Source organism: Rutidosis leptorrhynchoides, chromosome 6 (assembly GCF_046630445.1).
Source record: "Rutidosis leptorrhynchoides isolate AG116_Rl617_1_P2 chromosome 6, CSIRO_AGI_Rlap_v1, whole genome shotgun sequence".
NCBI lineage: Eukaryota > Viridiplantae > Streptophyta > Magnoliopsida > Asterales > Asteraceae > Rutidosis > Rutidosis leptorrhynchoides.
In genome coordinates, this window is record NC_092338.1 from 142,322,160 (window position 1) to 142,343,815 (window position 21,656).

Genomic DNA, 21,656 nt, shown 5'->3' on the forward strand with positions numbered 1-21,656 from the left:
AATACAAGCCAGTAAATTATATGAGAAAGGTTCCTGTGATGAAAATGCCGCAGAACTTTAGCCCACGTTTTCGCTGGTGGTACTACGATGAACGCTCAGAGGAGGCAGTCATCGTTTTGGACAAATTGAAGGAAGATGAGACAGACTCGATACGGGTTTTAGATCCCGTTTGGTTGAGAAATTGCTGTGAAGCTGACATCTTCACATTGTACTACAATCGGATGCTGTACAGGCCAGAAAATAGAGTTCAAGCACAACAGTACATTCGTGTTGCAAAGGTTTGCTATTTGAACAATATGGTTACAGATCCGTACAGAGATTGAAGCAGATCGAAGACTTATGAGGAACTAGGTCTTAGGGGGAGTTTGTTAGTGCATATTTTGTAATCCCTAGTTCCATGAACTTTAACGTTTTATTCGATCATGTTGTAACCTGTAATATTGTTAAACGTTGATTGTCGATGTGTTATTTTATATTTGTAAACGTTTAAATATAATTCGTAATATTACTCGACAGTCGGCCGACTGACATGGTCAGTCGACCGACTGTCATTCACTGTCGACCGACATAGGAACTGAGGTATTTAAGCCTAATTAATCTTCATTAATTTGGTTAACAACTCAGCACATCACACACACACGAAAAACACTTCTTGGTCGAGTCTCTCTCAATCTTCATGTCCAAATACCACAGAATGTCAGTCTAGGCTTCGTGTTTATCAAGATCTAGTCTTGGTTTGACTTGTACGAACCCGAAAACCCATAGATATTCGTTTAAGCTCTTTCTATTGTTATTCCGCCTCTAGATCGTGTTAGGTTGATTCTAAGATCCTCTCACTCAGCGTCTACAATACCCATGAGATGGATGAATCTAGTGCCATCACACACTGAGAGGCTATGACACTGATACCATTTGAAACGACCCTCAAAAGCGGACCGAAAAGATGCACGAGTCGCATGCCCGTCACATCCTTAGAGTCTATCTCTCCTCACAGCTAAAACGGTGAACCAATCAGATTTTTCTACGTAACTAAAAATCATGGTGAAGGATACAGTTAACCACTACTTTTAGCTTATAAGGGGCTCACAATATTATTCTCTAACTGATGTGGGACGAGGTGTTACAAAGTTCTTCCATGCTGATAAAGTTCCGAGTTCCTAGTTATTTATAAAAGTATACGTTTTTTAGAAAAAAAAAATTAAAATAAAATGAGAGTGCATTAAGGATTCGTATCATAAACATAACTAACCATTAAGTCTTACAATTTCCAAAATGATTTCTATTTTGTAAAGGGATCATCGTAAATATAGTGATACAATAGTGTTTCACTATAGATAATATTTAAAGCAACCAATAGACTTATCATGAACATAAATACAAACTTATTTCTTGGTCAATGAAATGACTAAATTAAAATATCTTGTTTTCTTCTTAGCCATGTTTCTGGTCACATGGTTCCCATACCTCTTGAATAGCTCGTCAATAATGGAACTCCCAAAATGATAGATCAATAACGGTTCCGAAAAAGCTCTAACCACTTTCGCTATGTTCTCCCCGTGTGTTTGGTTCGGCTCGGTTATGTCATTCGTATACGCATTATATGCGTCATTTGGATCCCAATTGAGTTCAAAAACATTCAAGTTATCAAGAGAAAAAGAACCCTCATATTGAATAGCATTCCAAACTTCACCTTCACATGGATAGTAAATTGGGACATTGAATGATTTAACATCCGATTCTCGAACTAGTCCCTAGGTGTATGTTAGAGCATAAACGGTTAGTCACAAACAAATAGAAGCTTAAAAAGAAATTTTCTTTGTTAAGATAAAGATATAATTGTATACCTCTTGGACCATGTCTACAAGTGATTGTGCAAGTAGCTCCCAAATATGACAACTATCATCATTTGATGGATTAGCGTTACGCCGACCAACAATTATCAAGACCATACATCCTCCACATACTACTTCCTCAGAGCGCATTTGAAGAAACTTTGCGAAGTCGGTATGAAATTGTTTTTCATACGATTGGAACACGTTGGGAGGACTTGTTTTCGCAATATATATATTTAGTTGGTTATTTTCAAGGCCCTCCGGTACCTATCACATGTTGCACACTATACTTTAAATTACTATCAAAACTATATTTTATTACTCCATCTGTCCGTCTCAATTTTATTGTCCACTTAAAATCACATATATACACTAAAAACTTTACCTTATAAATTTCGTTTCATCTACTCATCTAGTTATGAAATTGGATATATAATTTGGGATAGAAATATTGAACATATGGACAAATAGAGTATTCGTTTATCTGACATAAAAGTTAGCATGGAATCAAACCTGAGAAAGCCAATGAAGACTATAAGAAGAGTGAACAAGGTGCAAACTTTTATCCGGAAAAAGTCTATCATAAAAGGAACCTGGAATAGCTGAAACAAAACAATTTCCGAAAATATCGCCCTTCTCCTTCTTAAGCATTGCGTAAAAATCCGGTAACAATTTGAATAGGTAATTGAAATCATTTCCAATTAGATCATTTAAGCATACTTGAAGTTGTGGCACTTTAGTGTTATTCGCTTTAGACACCTCAATAACTATATCAATTATGTTAGATATAACCAATAGTGTATTTTTGCTTGAGGAACAACCCAAATCTGCTACCTTAAAACATTGACCAAGCACCCCATCATGATTAGCAATATCTTTGATTGCATGCTTTAGAATGGGTAGCGTCTTCTTTATCACACGTTCCTGTAAACATATTTTACCATAAAGTTCAAGACATCGCTGCTACAGTGCTACTTGATTAATATGCTGCGACCGAAGATCTTGGCGGAAATAGTTAATCGAACAATAGTTTGTTTAGTGTTCAGTCTAAATAACTTAATATGATTCAGCGATTAATTACTCTGTTTTATAGCCTCAAGCGACCATGACACATGATAAGTTCAACGAATAATGGAGTATTTGATTTAATATTTGATATTAAAAAGAAAATATAGATCCATCCAGTGGCGGATCCAGGAAATTTTTTCACCGGGGGCAAAAAAAATTCTAAACGTAGAGATTTTTTTGGGGCAAAATATGGAGATTTTGGGGCAAAATATAGAGGTTTTTGAGCAAAATTTAGAGATTTTTGGGCAAAATACTAAGGTTTTGGAGCAAAATATGAAGGTTTGGGGACAAAATATGAAGGGTTTGGGGCAAAAAAAAAAAATTCCACCGGGTCAAAATCGAAAAACCGAAAAAATTTACACTAAAAATTGCAAATCCACTGGGGGCGGGCGACCCACTCTGACCCTTCATAGGTCCGCCCCTGGATCCATCAATCAATAAATCAGTCGTACATCAACATCTATTTGTTTACACTAATGATATATTATACTCCGTATGTGATTATTGTTATACTATGATTTATGAGTTCTAGTTGAAACTTAAACCTATTATATGTCGCTTCAAACATGCAAAACATGAACCAATTTTTCGTAAAAGGTGTGGCTAAGGAGTAAGGACATGTTTAATAATGAAATGAGGACACGTCGCTTTAGATTTTGATTTATATCAACATTATAGATTATAGATTATAGATAGATTATAGATTATAGATTATAGATTATAGAAAGGTGAGAATGCAACAACTACGCGTCGACAAATTTAGGCCATGTAAACATGCACATTGTACGACTGTCAATGTCTTAAAAATGTTAGTGACAGTAGATTAGATAAGTATTGTAACTAAGTAGATAACCTGAAGTAACGAATTACTCGCATAGCTTGATTCTCCATCGCCCGTATTCATATGTAAGATGTTTACTGTTTCCATGTCTATTTCTTCTTGAAATTGATCAATTGGTTTCTGTTGAGAAAATCGACACCAAATTAGAGCAAACCGCTAGTAATAATTGAAAATAGCGACAATAAAGGGTCATCGAGATTTAACGTGGAAAACCCCTATAGGGTGAAAACCACGGGCAAGGAAAGAAACGTTTCATTAATAAGAATAATATGAATTACACTTCTCTCTAATTACAAGAATAAGCACCAATCTTAATATCTCTTGTAATTAGGAGATTACTCAGAAACTTTCTATTCAAACTTGTAGTACAAGAGGAGAAGAAATATTTTTGGGATGCAGATAATGGAGCTCCATGCTTCCTTTTATAGTTGAAGTTCCATGAATACTACATACCTATTCACTCATACGTATGTATATGTAAATAAAACCACAACAAACATGTGGTCAAGTAAGTTGTAGGTGGCTACAATAACAATAATGTTATTGCCTTGTATGATTTTGATATTCAGCCACATATTAAATGTGACTATATTTCACTGTCCAACAATCTCTCACTTGAAGATTTGTTTGAAGCTCAATCAATCTTCACATGTTTATCCTTCCTTGCCAATGATGTTGCTTAAGTATTTACTAGGCTGCATGAGGAATGAAACTAAATTAACTTGTCACAGTTGATTGACTTTGCTAGAAAATCAGCCACATTGTTGTCAGTATGAATTTTCTGCACATTCATGGTCCCTTCTTCCACTTTCTCACGAACGAAGTGATATTGAACTCGTATATGTTTTGTCTTTGAATGAAATGCCGGATTCCTTGCAAGATGCAAGTGATAGTGCTCAAAATATGCATATTTATCCTCGCACTATCTTTCTCGTTTTGTTTGATTTTGATGGATTCATGAGCGTAAATGATAATTATTTGGTTAAAGTTGGTTCAAGGGCCAAAAATCCCCACTTGGTGTGAAATTGACAAAATGCACTCGATTTCGTGGGTAAAACTAAATCTAAGACTTGCACGGACTTTGTGTGTTAAGGAATCAACCATTGGGCCTAACTAATGAACCAAGTGAAGTTTTGAAGTGAAAATGAAGTTCCGGGGCCAAAAGCGGCGCACCAAAGGCCAAAAGCGCCGCACCAATACACTAAAAATGAGGAAAACAACATCAAAAGCCAACCATGTACAATGGTGCGGTGCACCAATACATAGGTGCGACGCACCTTCTTCCTATGTACAGTATGCCTAACTTCATGGTTTTATCTTATTTTTGTCATAATTGCATGAAGTTTTTCGTTGGCATTGTATGAAGTACGATATCAATTGGTGTTGAGATGATGAGGTTTTGATGAATAAATTTTATGAATATGGAGGATGCTTGTTAAACATGAAAACAAATGTGGAAGTTGAACTTATGATTTTGTTTTTGACTAACGCTAACATGTTTCTTCCATAAATGGTTTTTGTGTATGTTGGCTATTTTATAGGGAACCAAACGACCTAGTTCTTCACAGTATGCTCTTATGGCACCAATTCATCCGTTTGCTCATAAGCTTCCTAAGGATTTTCGAAAAACTTGTTTCGTGTAAAAACTTAACTTGTATTTCCGTTCTTAGAATGCAAAAATGGTTTTCTAAAGGTCTTGTTTTCCGTAAGGCCAAATTTTTCTTGGTTCCGCACATGATGTTCTTGATTCGGAGTATTGAAGCTTTTGGGTAATCACGAGTTTGTATGTGGGAGATTGATTTTGGTTGAAGACTTTAACCTTGTGCTTTTTTTTAAGACTACGATATGGATTTCTTGATTATGAAGATGATACCGGTATATTTTGTTACTATGATTATTGAAGACTTGTACGGGTATGTTTATCTTTGCACTAGTTGATATTATTTGAAGATAGACTTGCTTGTGGACAAGCAAGGTTTAAGTGTGGAAGATTTGATATCGCTCCAATTATACATAATTTATATCGCGATATCGGGTCCTTGTTGTTATTTATTTAAGAAGATTTGAAGACTTTTGCAGTTATTTGAGGGAAAATGATGAATTGTTATCAAGAAGTCTTTGATTTAATGTTTTGGTTGATTCCGGTAAAGTATTTGTTTCAAATGGACTTAAGATAAGTTAAAACTTGAACAAAATGAAAGAATACTGTCACTAGATGCATCGTGGTCGCGACTAGGAGGATTCCGGTCGTGATTAATGGACAGAAGTTGGAGATTTTCGAAAGGGCTCGATCACGATCGCGATTAACTGATCACGGTCGTGATTAATTGATCACGGTCGCGATTACCTGTCAGAATTGTAACATCCCAGGTAACACGTTCCCCGTAGCATGATATTTTCCGCTTTGCTCGTAGGCGCACAGATTTTTCTTGGCAACCACACACGACGAGCACTTTCCCAGGAGGTCACCCATCCTGGTAGTGCTCTCGCCTGAGCACACTTAACTGCAGAGTTCTCATGGGATCTGCTGCGCTTGTGGTCCCAAAACGCGTCATGCTAGGAAAGGTCTCCACACCCTTATAAGGCATGCTTCGTTCCCCTCTCTAATCGATGTGGGACGGATGTAACACGGATGTTACAATCCTCCCCCCTAATGGGACACAACGTCCCCACTGTGCACGTTGGTCCGGGGCCTGGCTCTGATACCATCTGTAACATCTCAGGTAACACGTTCCCCGTAGCATGATATTGTCCGCTTTGCCCGTAGGCGCACGGATTTTTCTTGGCAACCACACACGACGAGCACTTTCCTAGGAGGTCACCCATCCTGGTAGTCCAAAACGCGTCATGCTAGGAAAGGTCTCCACACTCTTATAAGGCATGCTTCGCTCCCATCTCCAACCGATGTGGGACGGATGTAACACAGATGTTACAAGAATCGCGGTCGCGATTTACTTATTGTGGCCGCGACCGGTTTGCTGAATTTTTATCCCACTATTTAAACACGGGTTTTTATCCTCATTAGGGTTATGCAGCTTTTGACATACGAATTTTTGAGGGTTTTGAAGAATATCATCTATTCATTGAAGATTTGTTCATCAATTTAATTTATTCCATCATTAATTACTTTCGGTATTGGATTTCTTCATTAATTTCAATTTTGTAATCATGAATGCTTCTCGTTTTATTACTTTGTTTCTTGCAACTTTAATATGCTAGGCTAAATCTTTTGTGTGTTTACTTAAATGTGAAACTTGAGATATTGGATTGTTCTATCTATTGGATTTAATGTCTTGTGATTTAACTTAATTTTGTTTGATTAAAGAACTATTGTTATGCATGATATATACTCTTAATTCAATTACATAGGTTGTTAATCGTTTAATGTGAGTTAAATTGAGATGCAATTTGTGCTTCAACACCTAGATGATCTAGACAATTAAATTACTAATTTCAAGTGATTGTGTCACTAATTTAATTGGTAATTGAAAGGGTTAAGAACTACATAATCGTATAACTATTTCAAGTGATTGTTATAGTTAGGATTTTACGTGAGTTTAGCCCAAGTCAAGTCTCATTAATTCTATCAAATATAGTTTAATCTCTTGAAGAAGGTTTATGTGATTTTATTGACTTCAATTGGTTTAGACTTTGTGAGAAGTTATAAGACTATATTAAGGGCATAATAAGCGGTAATAACTGTAAGAACAATCCATATCGATAGTGAATCATTCAAGTAGACACCGTTTTCTCTTTATTGTTAATTCATTCTCTTTACTTCACGTTACTTTCATGATTTGAAAAACAATTCAAACTTCTTTTATTAAACTTTTAGGATAATTACTAGTTTTAAAGTCTTAATTAAATTGCTCTCTGTAAAACGAACTGGTCAAATTACTTATTAGTTACTGCATGATCGGGTTTTAGTTGCCTGAATTTGTATGATAATTGTTAAGTTTTTAACTAGTTATTTAAGGGTACGATTTCACATATCAATCATAAATATAAATACAAACTTATTTTTTAGTCAATGAAATGACTAAATGAAAATATCTTGTTTTCTTCTTACCCATGTGTCTGGTCACATGGTTCCCATACCTCTTGAATAGCTCGTCGATAATAGAACTCCCAAAATGATTGATGATACGCATAATGATCCGTCTCAGAAAAGCACATTATTGGCAGCACTTCGTCTAAAACGTACCCGGCGTGAACCATCCCGGGAAAAAAAGCACCTTCCCGGCTTCACTTTTTGATGACCTGATCAGAAGGCTATCCGAGAATATGCGTACCGGACGTTGGCTAGCCGGGACGCTACATAAAACTCATCCACCTGGATAAGTGTGCAGGATACCGACATCACTTAGCCGGATGTAAAGGCATTGAGAAGATAAGAACCATATCGCCACACAAAAAAGCCTGCTGAACCATGAGCGTCAAGCATCCGACAACCTTTACAAAGTTACTTATAAACTGGCAACAATCTTGCCCGGTCATAACGCTACCGTGAAGAAAACACTTGAAATAAACATCAAACAAAACCTTCTTTCCTGAACGAAGGGCAAGGCATCCATCCGTCATGATCTAGACGGATCTACCATACTCTCGGAACTACCACATCTTCCCAGCTTAGGTGTCCGGTCCCGGGACAAGCACGTTGTCTTGGAACAAGCACACCATCTCGGAACAAGCATACTGTCCCGGAACAAGTGCACCGTCCCGGAACAAGCACATGATCCCGGAGCAAATACACAAACAAACTGCACGCCACGTCAGCCCATGAATCTAGGAAAGTTTGTTAGGATCTGCTTGTTATTCCCATGAAAGGGATGGGTGCCACGTCAACCCTGGGGATTAGAAAAGTTTGTTAAGACCATGAAAGGGACATGTGCCACGTCACCATTTCCTCATAACACCTATAAATACACGAACAAGATCATTCATTCAACAACATTGGATGCGTTAATGTTACTCTGCCCGAATTAATTGCAGTAACATCTCTCCAGCTGATAACACAATTCAGATAAAGATTCCGGTCGATCTCGTAGTTAATCTCCACTCTAAAATATTAACTTATTTGATTCCAATCGAACAAGGTTAATCTCATCGATTATTTTATGCCCTTGAAATCCAGATTTCAAATCGGGATTCGCACAATTATTAGAGTTAAAACATTCGATCCACTCTTTTCCACAAATCAAGCACCCAAATCCGAAATCTATTTCAATCCATTACAATTTTGGTTTGATTAAATGGCGCTATCTAAAGGTACGAAATTAATCACTCCTCACCCCAACGAGCTAGACGATGAGGAAGTAAGCCCCAATAACACAGCTAAGGCTGACGTATACATGATTCACTCATGGGTTGCTAGGCAACGACGAAAAGCAAGGGTGTTAGATGAATGGAAACACAAACCTATCATCTTCCCATCATTATTCAATATTAACCCTTCCTCTGACCCAGTTGTCATTCGAGCACACATCCCCAATTGCCAAATTGGACGAATATACACTGACACTGGCGTAGGAGCAGTAAAATGTTCGAACACTGCTTCTTGTAGTTACCGGAGAGCACTTGCCGGCAAAAGAAATTCGCAACCTCACCATTAGCAGGATTCAACAGTGCTGCAACCTGGCCGGTAGGCTCCATCACATTGGAAGTTGTACTAGGAAAATTACCTTTTCAGAGCACTGTAGACATAGAATTCTCTATCGTCAAAACAGACTCACAGTACAACGTCATCCTCGGGCGTAACGCCATGCAAAAATTTGGAGCAGTTACATCTACGATACACGGCATGATGTAATTCCCAACCCCAGTCGTCAGAGCAACAATTCAGACACAAGAGCTGGAGCCGATTGAGTGCCTGCAGATATTCAAAGGCAACGATAACGTCATAGTGCACAATGACGGCTATGTGTCACCAAATCCTAAGTATCTGAAACAACAGATCCAGGTTGGAACTACTCTGAGCGCTAACGCAAAGGACACACTCTACAAACTTCTAGCAACAAACATCGATGTCTTCGCTTGGGAGGCATACGACATGACCGGAGTTCCACGGGAGATAGCCCAACACCGACTAAACGTGAACCCAAACATCACGCCCGTTATCCAAAAGAAAAGAGCCATGGAATTAGAACGAAGTAAATTCCTGGACGACGAGGTACAATGCCTTGTCGATGTAGGAATAATGAAGGAAGTGAAATACTTGACATAGGTAGCTAATCCTATGATGGTAAAAAAGGCAGACGGCTCTTGGCGCATGTGTGTCGACTACAAAGACATCAACAAAACTTGCCCAAAAGACAACTACCCCTTGCCGGAGATTGACTGGAAAGTTGAATCTCTCGCGAGTTTCAGGTTTAAGAGCTTCCTAGATGCGTACTTAGGCTACCAACAAATACCAATGGCAAAAATCGATGAAGAAAAAACCGCGTTCTTCACAAACAAAGGCATCTTGTGTTATACCAAAATGCCATTCGGATTAAAGAATGCAGGAGCAACGTACCATAAAGTAATCGACAAGGCATTACAGGATCAGATCAGATGAAACATCGAAGAGACATAGTCATCAAAAGTAACTCAGAAGAGCAGATGATTTTAGATATTATCGAAACATTCGAGTCACTACGTAAAATCAATATGAAGCTAAATCCACCAAAATGCTCTTTCGGGATGTAAGTAGGACGATTCTTGGGGTTCATGGTTACCCCGAGAGTAAGCAAGGCAAACCCGAAGAAAATTCAAGCAATCGAAAATATGCAATCGCCCGGAAATAAAAAAGACGTACAAAGCCTAAATGGGAAACTAGTGACACTAACGAGATTCGTGTCATGGGTTGCCGACAGATCCCTACCTTTCTTCCAAACATTAAAGGGTTGCTTGAACAAGAAAGACTTCGTCTGGACGGAGGATGCCGAGAAAGCCTTCCAGGATATGAAGGCATTCCTAAAAGTACTGCCCACACTAACGGCACCAATACAGGGAGAAACCCTTACGGTATACCTTTCCACTTCCTTCGAGGCAATCAGCTCGATGCTAATCACCGATAGGGGTAAAACTCAAATGCCGATATACTTCGTAAGCAAAGTATTACAAAACAGGGAAGTAAACTACCCGACTATGGAAAAGTTAATCTATGCTCTGGTGCACACGGCAAGGCGGTTACGGACGATATTTTCAAGCACATCCGATACAGGTCCTCACGGACCAACCGATCAAACACGTCTTGACAAGGCCGGAGATTTCTGGGAGGATGGCAAAATGGGCAATTGAACTCGGTGAGCATGAAATCAGCTTTCACCCAAGGAATTCAGTCAAGGGCCAAGTTATAGCCGACTTCCTGGTAGAGCTCCCTTACGATATGATCAAACAAGGTGAAACTCCGGTCACAAGAAGGGACACGGACGAATTCTGGGAACTATATACAGACGGGGCATTTAGTGAGGAAGGAGTCGGCATAGGTCTGCTCCTCGTATCCCTGAATGGAGAAGAAATAACCTACGCCATCCGGCTAAAGTTCGCCGCCTCAAATAATGAGGCTGAGTACGAAGCCCTGTTAGCCGGATTATGCTTAGCAAAAAGTATCAATGTACAACAGCTCACGACTTACGTTGACTCGTAACTAGTAGCAAGCCAGCTAAACGGTAGCTTCAAAGCAAGAGACACATCGATGCAAAAATACCTAGAGCTTACAAAGACGCTAGTTAAAAACTTCATAGCATTTGAAATTACCCCACAACCATAACAAGAAAGCAGATGCTTTAAGCAAGCTTGCCTCCTTGCTATGCGATCACTTCACCAAAAAGGTCATGGTGGGGGTACTGGAAAGAAAGTCAACCGACGAGGATACCCTCATGGAAACAATCACAATAGAAGAAGATTGTTGGATGACACCTTTCATACAATACCTTACCGATGGTACCCTTCCGAAAGACAAGCTAAAAGCTCGTAGGATACGGATGCGAGCACAAATGTATCACTTAAAAGATGGCATCCTGTATAGAAAATCATTCACAGAGCCATATTTGAGATGCGTTGGAGCAACGCAGGCCAAAGAAATCATACAAAAAATGCATGAAGGAGCCTGCTCGACACACTCTGGCTACAGAACAATAGTCAGCAGGATCAAAAGAATGGGTTATTTCTGGCCACACATGTACTGGGACACATACGAGTTGATCATAAACTGCGAGGCATGTCAAATACATGCCCCCGTCAAAAGATCCCCTCGGCGTAACATGGTCTCAATACACGCCGCTTGGCCATTTTGCAAGTGGGGGATTGACATTGTTGGTCCATTCCCAAGAGGTGTCAGAAATGTTAAGTTCCTATTCTTCGCACTTGATTACTTTACAAAGTGGATCGAAGCAAGACCGTTAAGCACGATTACTGGAAGGAAAATCCTAACCTTCGTATGGGAGGATATCGTTTGTCGTTTTGGCTTACCAAGCGAAATAGTCAGTGACAATGGAACACAATTTGCAGATAATCCTTTTAAAGACTGGTGCATAGACATGGACATTCAATAATCGTTCACTTCCGTGGCATATCCACAGGCTAACGGATAGGTTGAGGTCAGTAACAGGGATATCGTTTCTAGAATAAAGGCTAGACTAGGTAAACACCGACAAGGATGGGTGGATGAACTCCAACATGTACTATGGGCACACCGAACAACACCAAAAGATAGTACAAACGAAACCCCATTCAGTCTGGTATACGGCACTGAAGCGGTTATCCCGGCTGAAGTTCTTGTCCCAACCAAACAAATAACAACGTTCGTTGAACAACAAAATGACGAAGTGTTGCGATAAAACCTAGACGCTCTTGAAAAATGACGGACAATAGCACATATCCGGCAGGCCGAGAAGAAACAAAAATCGCAAACCACTATGAAAAAAAAAGTCAAACCACCGGACTTTCAACTATAATGGTGTATCTTAGGGGATACACGCATAAAAACACCATTTTTATGGATCAAAGAGCACAAAAGATAATAATATTTGATAGTTTTTATCATTTTTCGCCCAGCGTTCAGCAGGCCGCCCAGTGTCATGTGTAAGCCCTGCAGGCAGCTTCTATGCTTAAGCCCTTTTACTAAGCGCGTGAGTGGCACGCAGCTACGTCAGCACACGCCACCAACCTTCTGGATACTTCGCATAACAGAACTACTCAGCGATTGACACGTGCATCCCGAGAATTTCGGACATTCCACGCCTATAAATAGACCCCCTGGGTCACCACATTTTACATGATCATCATCTGATCTGAACTTCAGTCATTGAGAAGTACACTTTCTCTCTCACACAGTTCTTTCTCACTCTAAAAGCACATTAACCGCTTAGCAGCAGAACGCTACATGGATCAACTACAGATTGATCCTCAGATTGATTGAGGCCACCCTACGGATCTCCCATCCGTGTTCCGGGTTTGCAGGGATTATTTCTCGAGGGCAAACATCAATCAACAAACTATCGCTCCACGCTAGGCAGATAGTGTCTTGTACTGGTACCTTACACCCACTATACAGAAAATCATACAAACATATGGCGCCATCCGTTTCAAAGACCAGCAAGAATACCAAGAGCATGAAGGCAACTGAAACAACCTCAGCAAAAGCAGCACTGGAACCAATCAACGAAAACATCATTGAGAATATACCAGTGGATCAGCTAACTCTTGAAGAAACTTCAATTGAGAAAGAAGATCAATTACATACTGGTGCAGCAGAAGAGCAAGTGAATGAAACCATACCATGATTGAAGAAACCATTGATGGAAAGTTCTAGTGGAGGAATGTGGAAAGCCAGGAGAGGAACACACAATGTTTCTTTTAAGAGAATAGCTGATGTGAATGCCAGACATACCGGCAAGGGAAAGTCAATTTCAAAACAGCAATTGTTTGATTTGTTCAAACAATTGAACACGTTAGTGGATGATACTGAGCAAGAATGTAATGATGGAGGTTTTGTAGTAAATGAATGGGGTTATGGGGAAGTAGAAGAGCAGATTTTTATGACTGAGGAGATAGCAGTAAAGTTACTAGATGGGATTCTAACCAAAACGGCACCATCAAGATTTAAACAGAAGTTAGCGCAGCCCGCCATCCGTGTAACGGCTGTAGACAATCTGTTTAATTTAATTACAGGAGATGAGGCTGCTGTCAAACCACCAGCAATGGTTGAATCAACTCAGTGTTTTATACCTCGAATTGGAGAATATCCATTACCAAGAAACTTGGGGATTCCGTCCATCGGTGTCTATGATGGAACTACAGATCCAGAAGACTTTCTTACCATGTTTGAAGGTGTTATGCGATTGCAGCATTGGGAAGATGAAACTGCATGTCATATGTTTCCAATGGTGCTGCAGAAAATGGCAAGGGAATGGTTTGCCAGTTTGCCACCAAGGAGTATTACCAGTTTCCTTGATTTAAGGGCAAAGTTTATGATGCAATACCAAAGTTTGAGAAGCTGTATGTTGTCACATCTTGATGCACATGAAATAACAATGCACCAGAACGAATTAATAAGAAATTTTATGAAACTCTACACCATCGAATGCCAAAAAAATACCTGACATACCAAAATCTCAGCTTGTTTCAGTTTTTATTTTTTGTCTTGATCAGCGTCGCTTCGCAAGTTTGATTCACGCGTCACGGTATGATGTCCCAAAGACGTTACACCAAGCATTGGTTGTTGCACAGAAGCATTTACGGACAGGTGAAATGGGATATCCAAGAGTTGATAATTGTCACAGAAAGTTTAGACAGCAAGGTGTAGAACGGAACATGAATGAAAATTATCAGAGACAGCGTGGGTATGATAACAATTACTAGAAACAACAACATGGTTGGAAGGGAAATAATCATCCACATGACAATTATCAACAGCGAAAACTCCTAGACAGACACCCACTCATCATAGCTCTAACAAAAACTCCAAGGGAGATCTTGTTCACTGAACCTGTTAAGGAAATCTTTCACCCTCCACCACTAATGGAAGAGCGTCAGGGACCACAGAGTGATAAGTGGTGTGATTTCCACGAGGAATATGGGCATGATACTGACAATTGTAAGTCATTGATGAGGGAAATCATCGCAAAGATCAAAGATGGAGAGTTAAACCATCTGTTACCGGGAAAACAATATCGCAGAAATGATCCAAATAAGCATTTTGCTTGGCAAGGAAATGTGCGTCACAGTGGACGGCATGATTGGAACAGAAGAGAAGAGAGAAAAGATGAAAGGGACCTAACCCCTGAAAGACACATCAAGGTTATATGGAATGAGGTAGAAGATTATGAAACAGATGGAGAGTGCAGGATGGAGCAGTGGATGTATGCTCCCATCATATTTCACACCATCCCAAATTGGCACCTATCAGAAGAGTATGTGGTCATTTCAGCTATAATTGAAAACAAGAGCATTACCAGGATTTACACTGATACACGTAGTAAATCAGATATTTTATTTTTGCATTGTTTCGGAGATTATCCATTCAACGTGAAGGATAGGCTTCGCTACACAAACTTGAAGATTGCTGGCATTACGGGAGAATCAATGAGGGGAGTTGGTAAGGTGAAGCTGGATGTAACATGGGGAACACACCCTCTAGTTCGAACAAAAATTGTGGATTTCACAGTTCTTGATGGCAGATCAAGGTTTAATGCTTTGGTTGGAAGGCGGACTTTACGAAAATTTGGAGCAATTACTTCCACACCGCATGCAAAATTGTGATTTTCTAACTCCTAATGGAATTGCTGTAGTGCACTCTGAATATGTGGGACTGGCAAGAGAGAGGTCGGTTGTTTATGAAGCTCAGGAGAATTTTGTTAGGGGAGGACCGTCAAGGCAGTTATTTAGCAAAAATGATATGAATGGGTATTTCAAATCACCCAAAATATGGGAATCCTAGAAACAAGACGCAACAACCTGCACGGAGAACATTATGTTAACATGAATCGTGCAGCACAGTTTATTTAGCATGTTGTTTATCAGTTTGAACAAAGCACAATACAATTTTTGTAATTTTCTGGATGGAATTGATCACCCTATCCATACGAAGATGTTGCACAAAATATTGTATGTGCGGCAAAGTAATATCAATAAAATTTTATCTTTTCACATGCAAAGCGTTACGCGTTACGAATGTAAAACATAGCATTCATACCTACCTACATAAGGTAGGGCATAAAGGCTTTTGTATCAACATTATAGATACAAAGGATCGGCTAGCTTGAGCTAGAGAACATCGAGGAAAAAATACGGTACCTCTTAAATGTCATGACATACAGAATGGTTTATCACAAATGCATAAATCCATTTATATACGGAAAGCAGAAAAAATTAACATAAAATACAAATGTATTCTAAAAGCCGCACAACGCTTAAGCGCAACACGTTAAACGGAACACTGATTATTCTTTAATAACGTATTTTACACAGATTTATCATTTTTATGATGCATTATTCGCATGTGGAAGCATTCGTATTGATTCATTATTTGTAGAAGCCTCAAGATTGTAGCGACCCAACAAAATTGTCATTGACGGCGCCGTCTACTTAGGTCCCGTTACGTGGTCATAAATCTTTAAAACAACATTTGATCAAAATATGTCGCATTCATTTCAATTATAAAGATGTTTCAAAGTTTACAAAGTAGTTTAAGTCTAAACATGTTACAACGTTTTAAGTACAATTGAAACCCATGCGACACAAATTAAGTTAAGTCAAAAGACGCCCCACGTATACATGTATACTCGACATCCAAGCAAGTATCAAAAATAATGTGCGGAATTATGTATCATCTAGCGTTCAAGGACCTGAGAAAACATATAGAAAACTGTCAACGAAAAACGTTGGTGAAATCATAGGTGTAATAGTAACGTTGTTTTTGAACCACAAGATTTAATATAGTTGATTATCCAAATCGTTTTTATTCCAAAAGTATGTTCGCGATCACCCCATTATCAAGACTTAACTGTTTTGTACCCTGTTACGTAGTGTTAGAACATACACTATACTCGAAAATATATTTCATCCGCTAACGGTAGCGAACCGTCTGAATGAGGGCTCGTCAATCCCAATGTGATCACATAACATAAGTTCACGTTTACACCCTGCAAGTGTAACTAATGATAATTGAATTAAGGCTTTTTGTTCTAACTCGCTGTGGAATGTTTGTTTTCGTACTTGTGTTCAAAGCATAAAAGTATGATACGTATATGTTTCTTATCCCATAGTTTAAAAGTAAAATTTATTGAAAAATGGGACTATGATCTCACCTTGGTTGCACGAATAGTAAAATGTACTTCACAAAGTAACGGGTGCAAGAACGAATGCTGGTCTTGACCTAAACAAATAGGTTTGTATCAATATCGGTAAACACGGTCGGTCAAAGTGTTCAATTAGTCATATGGCTCGTTACGACTCGATTAATATAGCATGTGAGTCAAATTGTCAAGTTTCATGCAATATACAAGTATAAAAGTACGTTAGAACGATCGCATAAGCATTTGATTAAGTTTGAATAAAAGTCAACTTTGGTCGAGCCAAAGTCAACGGGGTCGAGTCGGGTATCCGACAAATTTCCTATGATGAGAAATCATATATAAGCATGATGACCAAAACTCATGTTAATCGAAGTTGCGAGTAAGCGAAGAAATGAAATAAAATAATAAAAAAAATTGGGACAGGGGATGTGCGCGGCGCGCGAAGGAGTGCGCGGTGCGCATTAAAGCGTGAAACCAGGTCAGAAATAATTCCAGGGGTCAATCAACTGCATCCTCCAATTTGCGCGGTGCGTGCAATAATGTGCGGCGCGCATTACTACCTAAAAGGTGCTGTTTGCTGAAATTTTGTTAAGTCTCGAACCAAACATCAAACAAACATAACTCATGAACCGAAAACATTCAAAATGCATGCCATATACCATTGGAAAGGTAGTTTAACGAGGAACACAACTAAACACATTTCATCAACCAAAATCATCATTTACAATAATCAAATCCAAGTTGAAAGCTCATTAAATGCCCACCATAAATGCTTTCAAGTTCATAAATGCACTTTGATGATTGGGGAATTAAATGCACACATATAATACGCCGTTTTGTAGGTAACCATGCATACAATGCTAATAAACACTTACAATTAACCTTGCAAAGCATTCAATGCATTTAAATTCCATTTTACTTCTATCAAACCCTAACCCAAAATCACAAAATCAATAATCATTTTAATGAAGTGTTCTTAATCAACCTACACATCAAATTGAAGCTAGTGATGCTAGTAACACATTTAATACATGCACTTTTAACATCTAACGACATTTAAATAACCAAATCTCAAGATCAAACACACCCATTTCAAGTTTAAGCTAATTACATCAAAATGACAAGAACAAGCATATAAATCATATATTCATGTTAGACTTGAGCCATAGGCACTAATTAACACTTCTATAAGTTAAAAACATCAAGAACACAAAATCTAGTGTTTTTAGAAAATTACCCAAATGCAATAAAGTTGGTATGGATTTGAAGAGGAAGATGCAAGGATTCCAAATATGTAATTTGTTTGAATTGATGCTTGCTAGATCTTGAATAGATGATGAATCTTGTTGAGTGAGTTGAGAGAAAATGGAAGTATCAAAAGTTAGAAAAGGGGGGTGAATGGATGAGTGGAGGAGAATGGTTTGACTAGTTAACCTAGTCAAACCTTTTGTCCTTTGGCAAGTTTAGTCCCTCAAGTTTCAAAGCGGGTGCGTGAATTACCTAAACAAGATAATTTAAAACGCATTTTAACGGAAGATGTTATAATCGTATAACGGACTTTAAATAATTAAACGAAAAGTAAACGGAAAAAGTCGGGATGTTACATTACATACACCTTAAAAGAAATTTCGTCCCGAAATTTAAGTAGGCGTAGTAGTCGTTGTTTCTTCCTCGGGATCTTTCGTTTCCGAATCCACGAATAAATGGGAGTATTTCTTTTGAATTTGATCTTGCCTTTCCCAAGTAAACTCGGGTCCCCTTTTGGCGTTCCAACGGACCTTAACGATTGGAATTCTACTTTGTTTTAGCGTCTTGACGGAGGTGTCCACACTTTCAACCGGTTCCTCCACAAAATGAAGTTTGTCATCAATAGTAAGTTAATCGAGAGGGATGACGAGTTCGGGTTCGGCAAAACACTTCTTCAAGTTCGATACATGCAAAGTAGGATGAACGGAGCTCAATTGAGGCGGAAGGTCTAAATGATAAGCAACGGTTCCAACACGCTCCAAGATTTCGAAAGGAGCAATATACCGCGGATTTAGCTTCCCGCGTTTCCCGAAACGGATTACACCTTTCCAAGGTGCGACTTTTAACATTACGCGGTCACCGACTTGAAATCGAGGTTGTTGCATCTTTTGCCGGTATAGCTCTTTTGACGACTACGGGCCGTCCGGAGCCTATCTCGAATTTGAACGATCTTCTCGTTTGTTTCATGAATGAGTTTGGGTCCAGTGATTTGTGTGTCGCCTACTTCGGCACAACAAAGAGGTGAATGAAATTTTCAGCCATATAACGCTTCGAATGGTGCGGCGTTAATACTCGCGTGATAACTATTGTTGTAGGAGAATTCGGCGAGAGGCAAGTGCTTATCCCAAGCTTTTCCGAAATCGATAACGCAAGCTCGTAGTATGTTTTCCATGGTTTGAATTGTGCATTCGCTCTGTCCGTCGGTTTATGGATGATATGCGGTGCTCATGTCTAAACGCGTTCCCAACACTTCTTGTAAAGTACGCCAAAATCTAGAAACAAAACGGCCATCTAGGCCGGAAATAATCGATAAAGGCACACCGTGACGGGCTACGATCTCTTTAATGTAAAGTTGTGCAAATCTTTCCATGTTGTCAGTTTCCTTCATGGCTAAGAAGTGCGCGGATTTGGTGAGACGGTCAACAATAACCCAAATAGTATCATAACCGCCCACCGTCTTTGGTAGTTTGGTGATAAAATCCATCGTTATCCTTTCCCACTTCCATTGCGGGATTTCGGGTTGTTGAAGTAGTCCGGACGGTCTTTGATGTTCGGCTTTGACCTTGGAGCAAGTTAAGCATTTTCTAACATAAGTAGCGACGTCCCTTTTAATGTTCGGCCACCAATATTGTTCTTTGAGGTCGTGGTACATCTTATTAGCACCGGGGTGAATCAAATATCTTGACTTATGGGTTTCGTCTAAAATAAGGCTTCGTAGGTTCCCATAACTAGGTACCCAAATTCTTCCGGCGAAATATCGGAGTCCGGTTTCTTTAACTTTGAATCGATAGGTGAGGACGTTCAAGTGTTCGAGAGAGATGTTTTCATCCTTGAGAGCCTCGTCTTGGGCTACACGAATTTGACTATTGAGGTTGGTGTGAATGGTGATGTTTAAAGCTCGGACACGAAGAGGCACCGCTCTTTCCTTTCGACTTAAGGCATCGGCTACTACGTTTGCCTTCCCGGGATGGTAACGAAGCTCACAATCATAATCGTTTAAAGTTTCAATCCACCGACGTTGTCTCATGTTTAGTTGTTTTTGATCGAAGATGTGTTGAAGGCTTTTGTGATCGGTGAAATAGTACTCTTGGTTCCATAAAGATAGTGTCTCCATATTTTAAGTGCAAAGACAACTACTCCGAGTTCGAGATCATGTGTCGTATAGTTCAGTTCATGAATTTTCAATTGTCGAGAGGCATAAGCAATGACTTTCTTTTGTTGCATCATACACACCCAAAACCATGTTTCGAGGCATCGCAATATACAAAAAAATCATCATTGCCTTCGGGAAGAGACAAGATAGGAGCGGTGGTTAGCTTTGTCTTCAAGATTTGGAACGCGGATTCTTGCTCGGTCACCCAAATGAATTTCTTTCCTTTGTGAGTTAACGCGGTTAGAGGACGTGCAACCAAAGAGATGTTTTCGATCAATCTACGATAGTACCCGGCGAGACCCAAGAATTGACGAATGTCAGTAGGAGTAGTAGGAGCCTCCCATTTACTAATGGCTTCGATTTTTGCGGGATCGACTTTAATACCTTGATCACTTACAACATGACCAAGAAATTGGACTTCCTTCAACCAAAATTCACACTTGGAGAATTTGGCATACAGTCGTTCTTGTCTCAAGAGTTCGAGCACGAGTCAAAGGTGTTGTTCGTGTTCTTCTTCGCTTTTAGAATAGACCAAAATATCATCGATGAACATGATAACGAATTTTCGAGGTATGGTTTGCACACGCGGTTCATAAGATCCATGAACACCACTGGTGCATTAGTGAGACCAAATGGCATTACAAGAAATTCATAACTACCATAACGAGTCCGAAAAGCGGTTTTGGAGACATCTTCCCCCGTAACCGTTAATTGATGATAACCCGAGCGGAGATCGATTTTCGAATATACACGAGATCCTTGTAGTTGATCAAAGAGGTCATCGATGCGTGGAAGAGGATATCGGTTTTTAACCGTCAATTTGTTTAGTTCACAATAGTCAATACACATTCGTAGGTATCCATCTTTCTTCTTAACGAATAAAATCGGAGCGCCCCATGGTGAATGGCTAGGTTGGATAAAACCACGGTCAAGTAGTTCTTGAATTTGACTTTGCAATTCCTGCATTTTGGATGGAGCAAGTCTATACGGTGCACGTGCTACGGGTGCGGCTCCCGGAATAAGATCGATTTGAAATTCAATCGGTCGATGAGGTGGAAGACCCGGCAATTCGTCGGGAAAAACATCGGAAAAGTCACTAACAATTGGCACATCATCGATATGCTTCTCATCGGTCTCAACTTTCTTAACGTGGGCTAGAATCGCGAAACAACCTTTACGAAGGTATTTTTCAACTTTAAGGCATGAGACGAGGTTGAGTCCGGTGCAACTCTTAT

At 39.3% G+C, this 21,656-nt stretch overlaps 2 protein-coding genes across 2 annotated transcripts; one reads left to right on the forward strand and one right to left on the reverse strand.

Annotated features, from left to right (window-relative positions):
- Nucleotides 1-1,235: 1,235 nt before the first annotated feature.
- LOC139854124 (probable jasmonic acid carboxyl methyltransferase 2) lies at nt 1,236-7,917 on the reverse strand. The gene is made up of 5 exons (XM_071843448.1): nt 7,840-7,917; nt 3,754-3,861; nt 2,346-2,792; nt 1,845-2,099; nt 1,236-1,751 (listed from the first exon to the last, which is right to left on the reverse strand). The coding sequence occupies exons 1-5, from the start codon at nt 7,915-7,917 to the stop codon at nt 1,383-1,385; spliced, it is 1,257 nt and encodes a 418-aa protein (XP_071699549.1). The 3' UTR covers nt 1,236-1,382.
- Nucleotides 7,918-10,449: 2,532 nt separating this feature from the next.
- Nucleotides 10,450-11,371, forward strand: LOC139854125 (uncharacterized). The gene is made up of 2 exons (XM_071843449.1): nt 10,450-10,801; nt 10,908-11,371. The coding sequence occupies exons 1-2, from the start codon at nt 10,450-10,452 to the stop codon at nt 11,369-11,371; spliced, it is 816 nt and encodes a 271-aa protein (XP_071699550.1).
- The last annotated feature ends 10,285 nt before the right edge of the window (nt 11,372-21,656 follow it).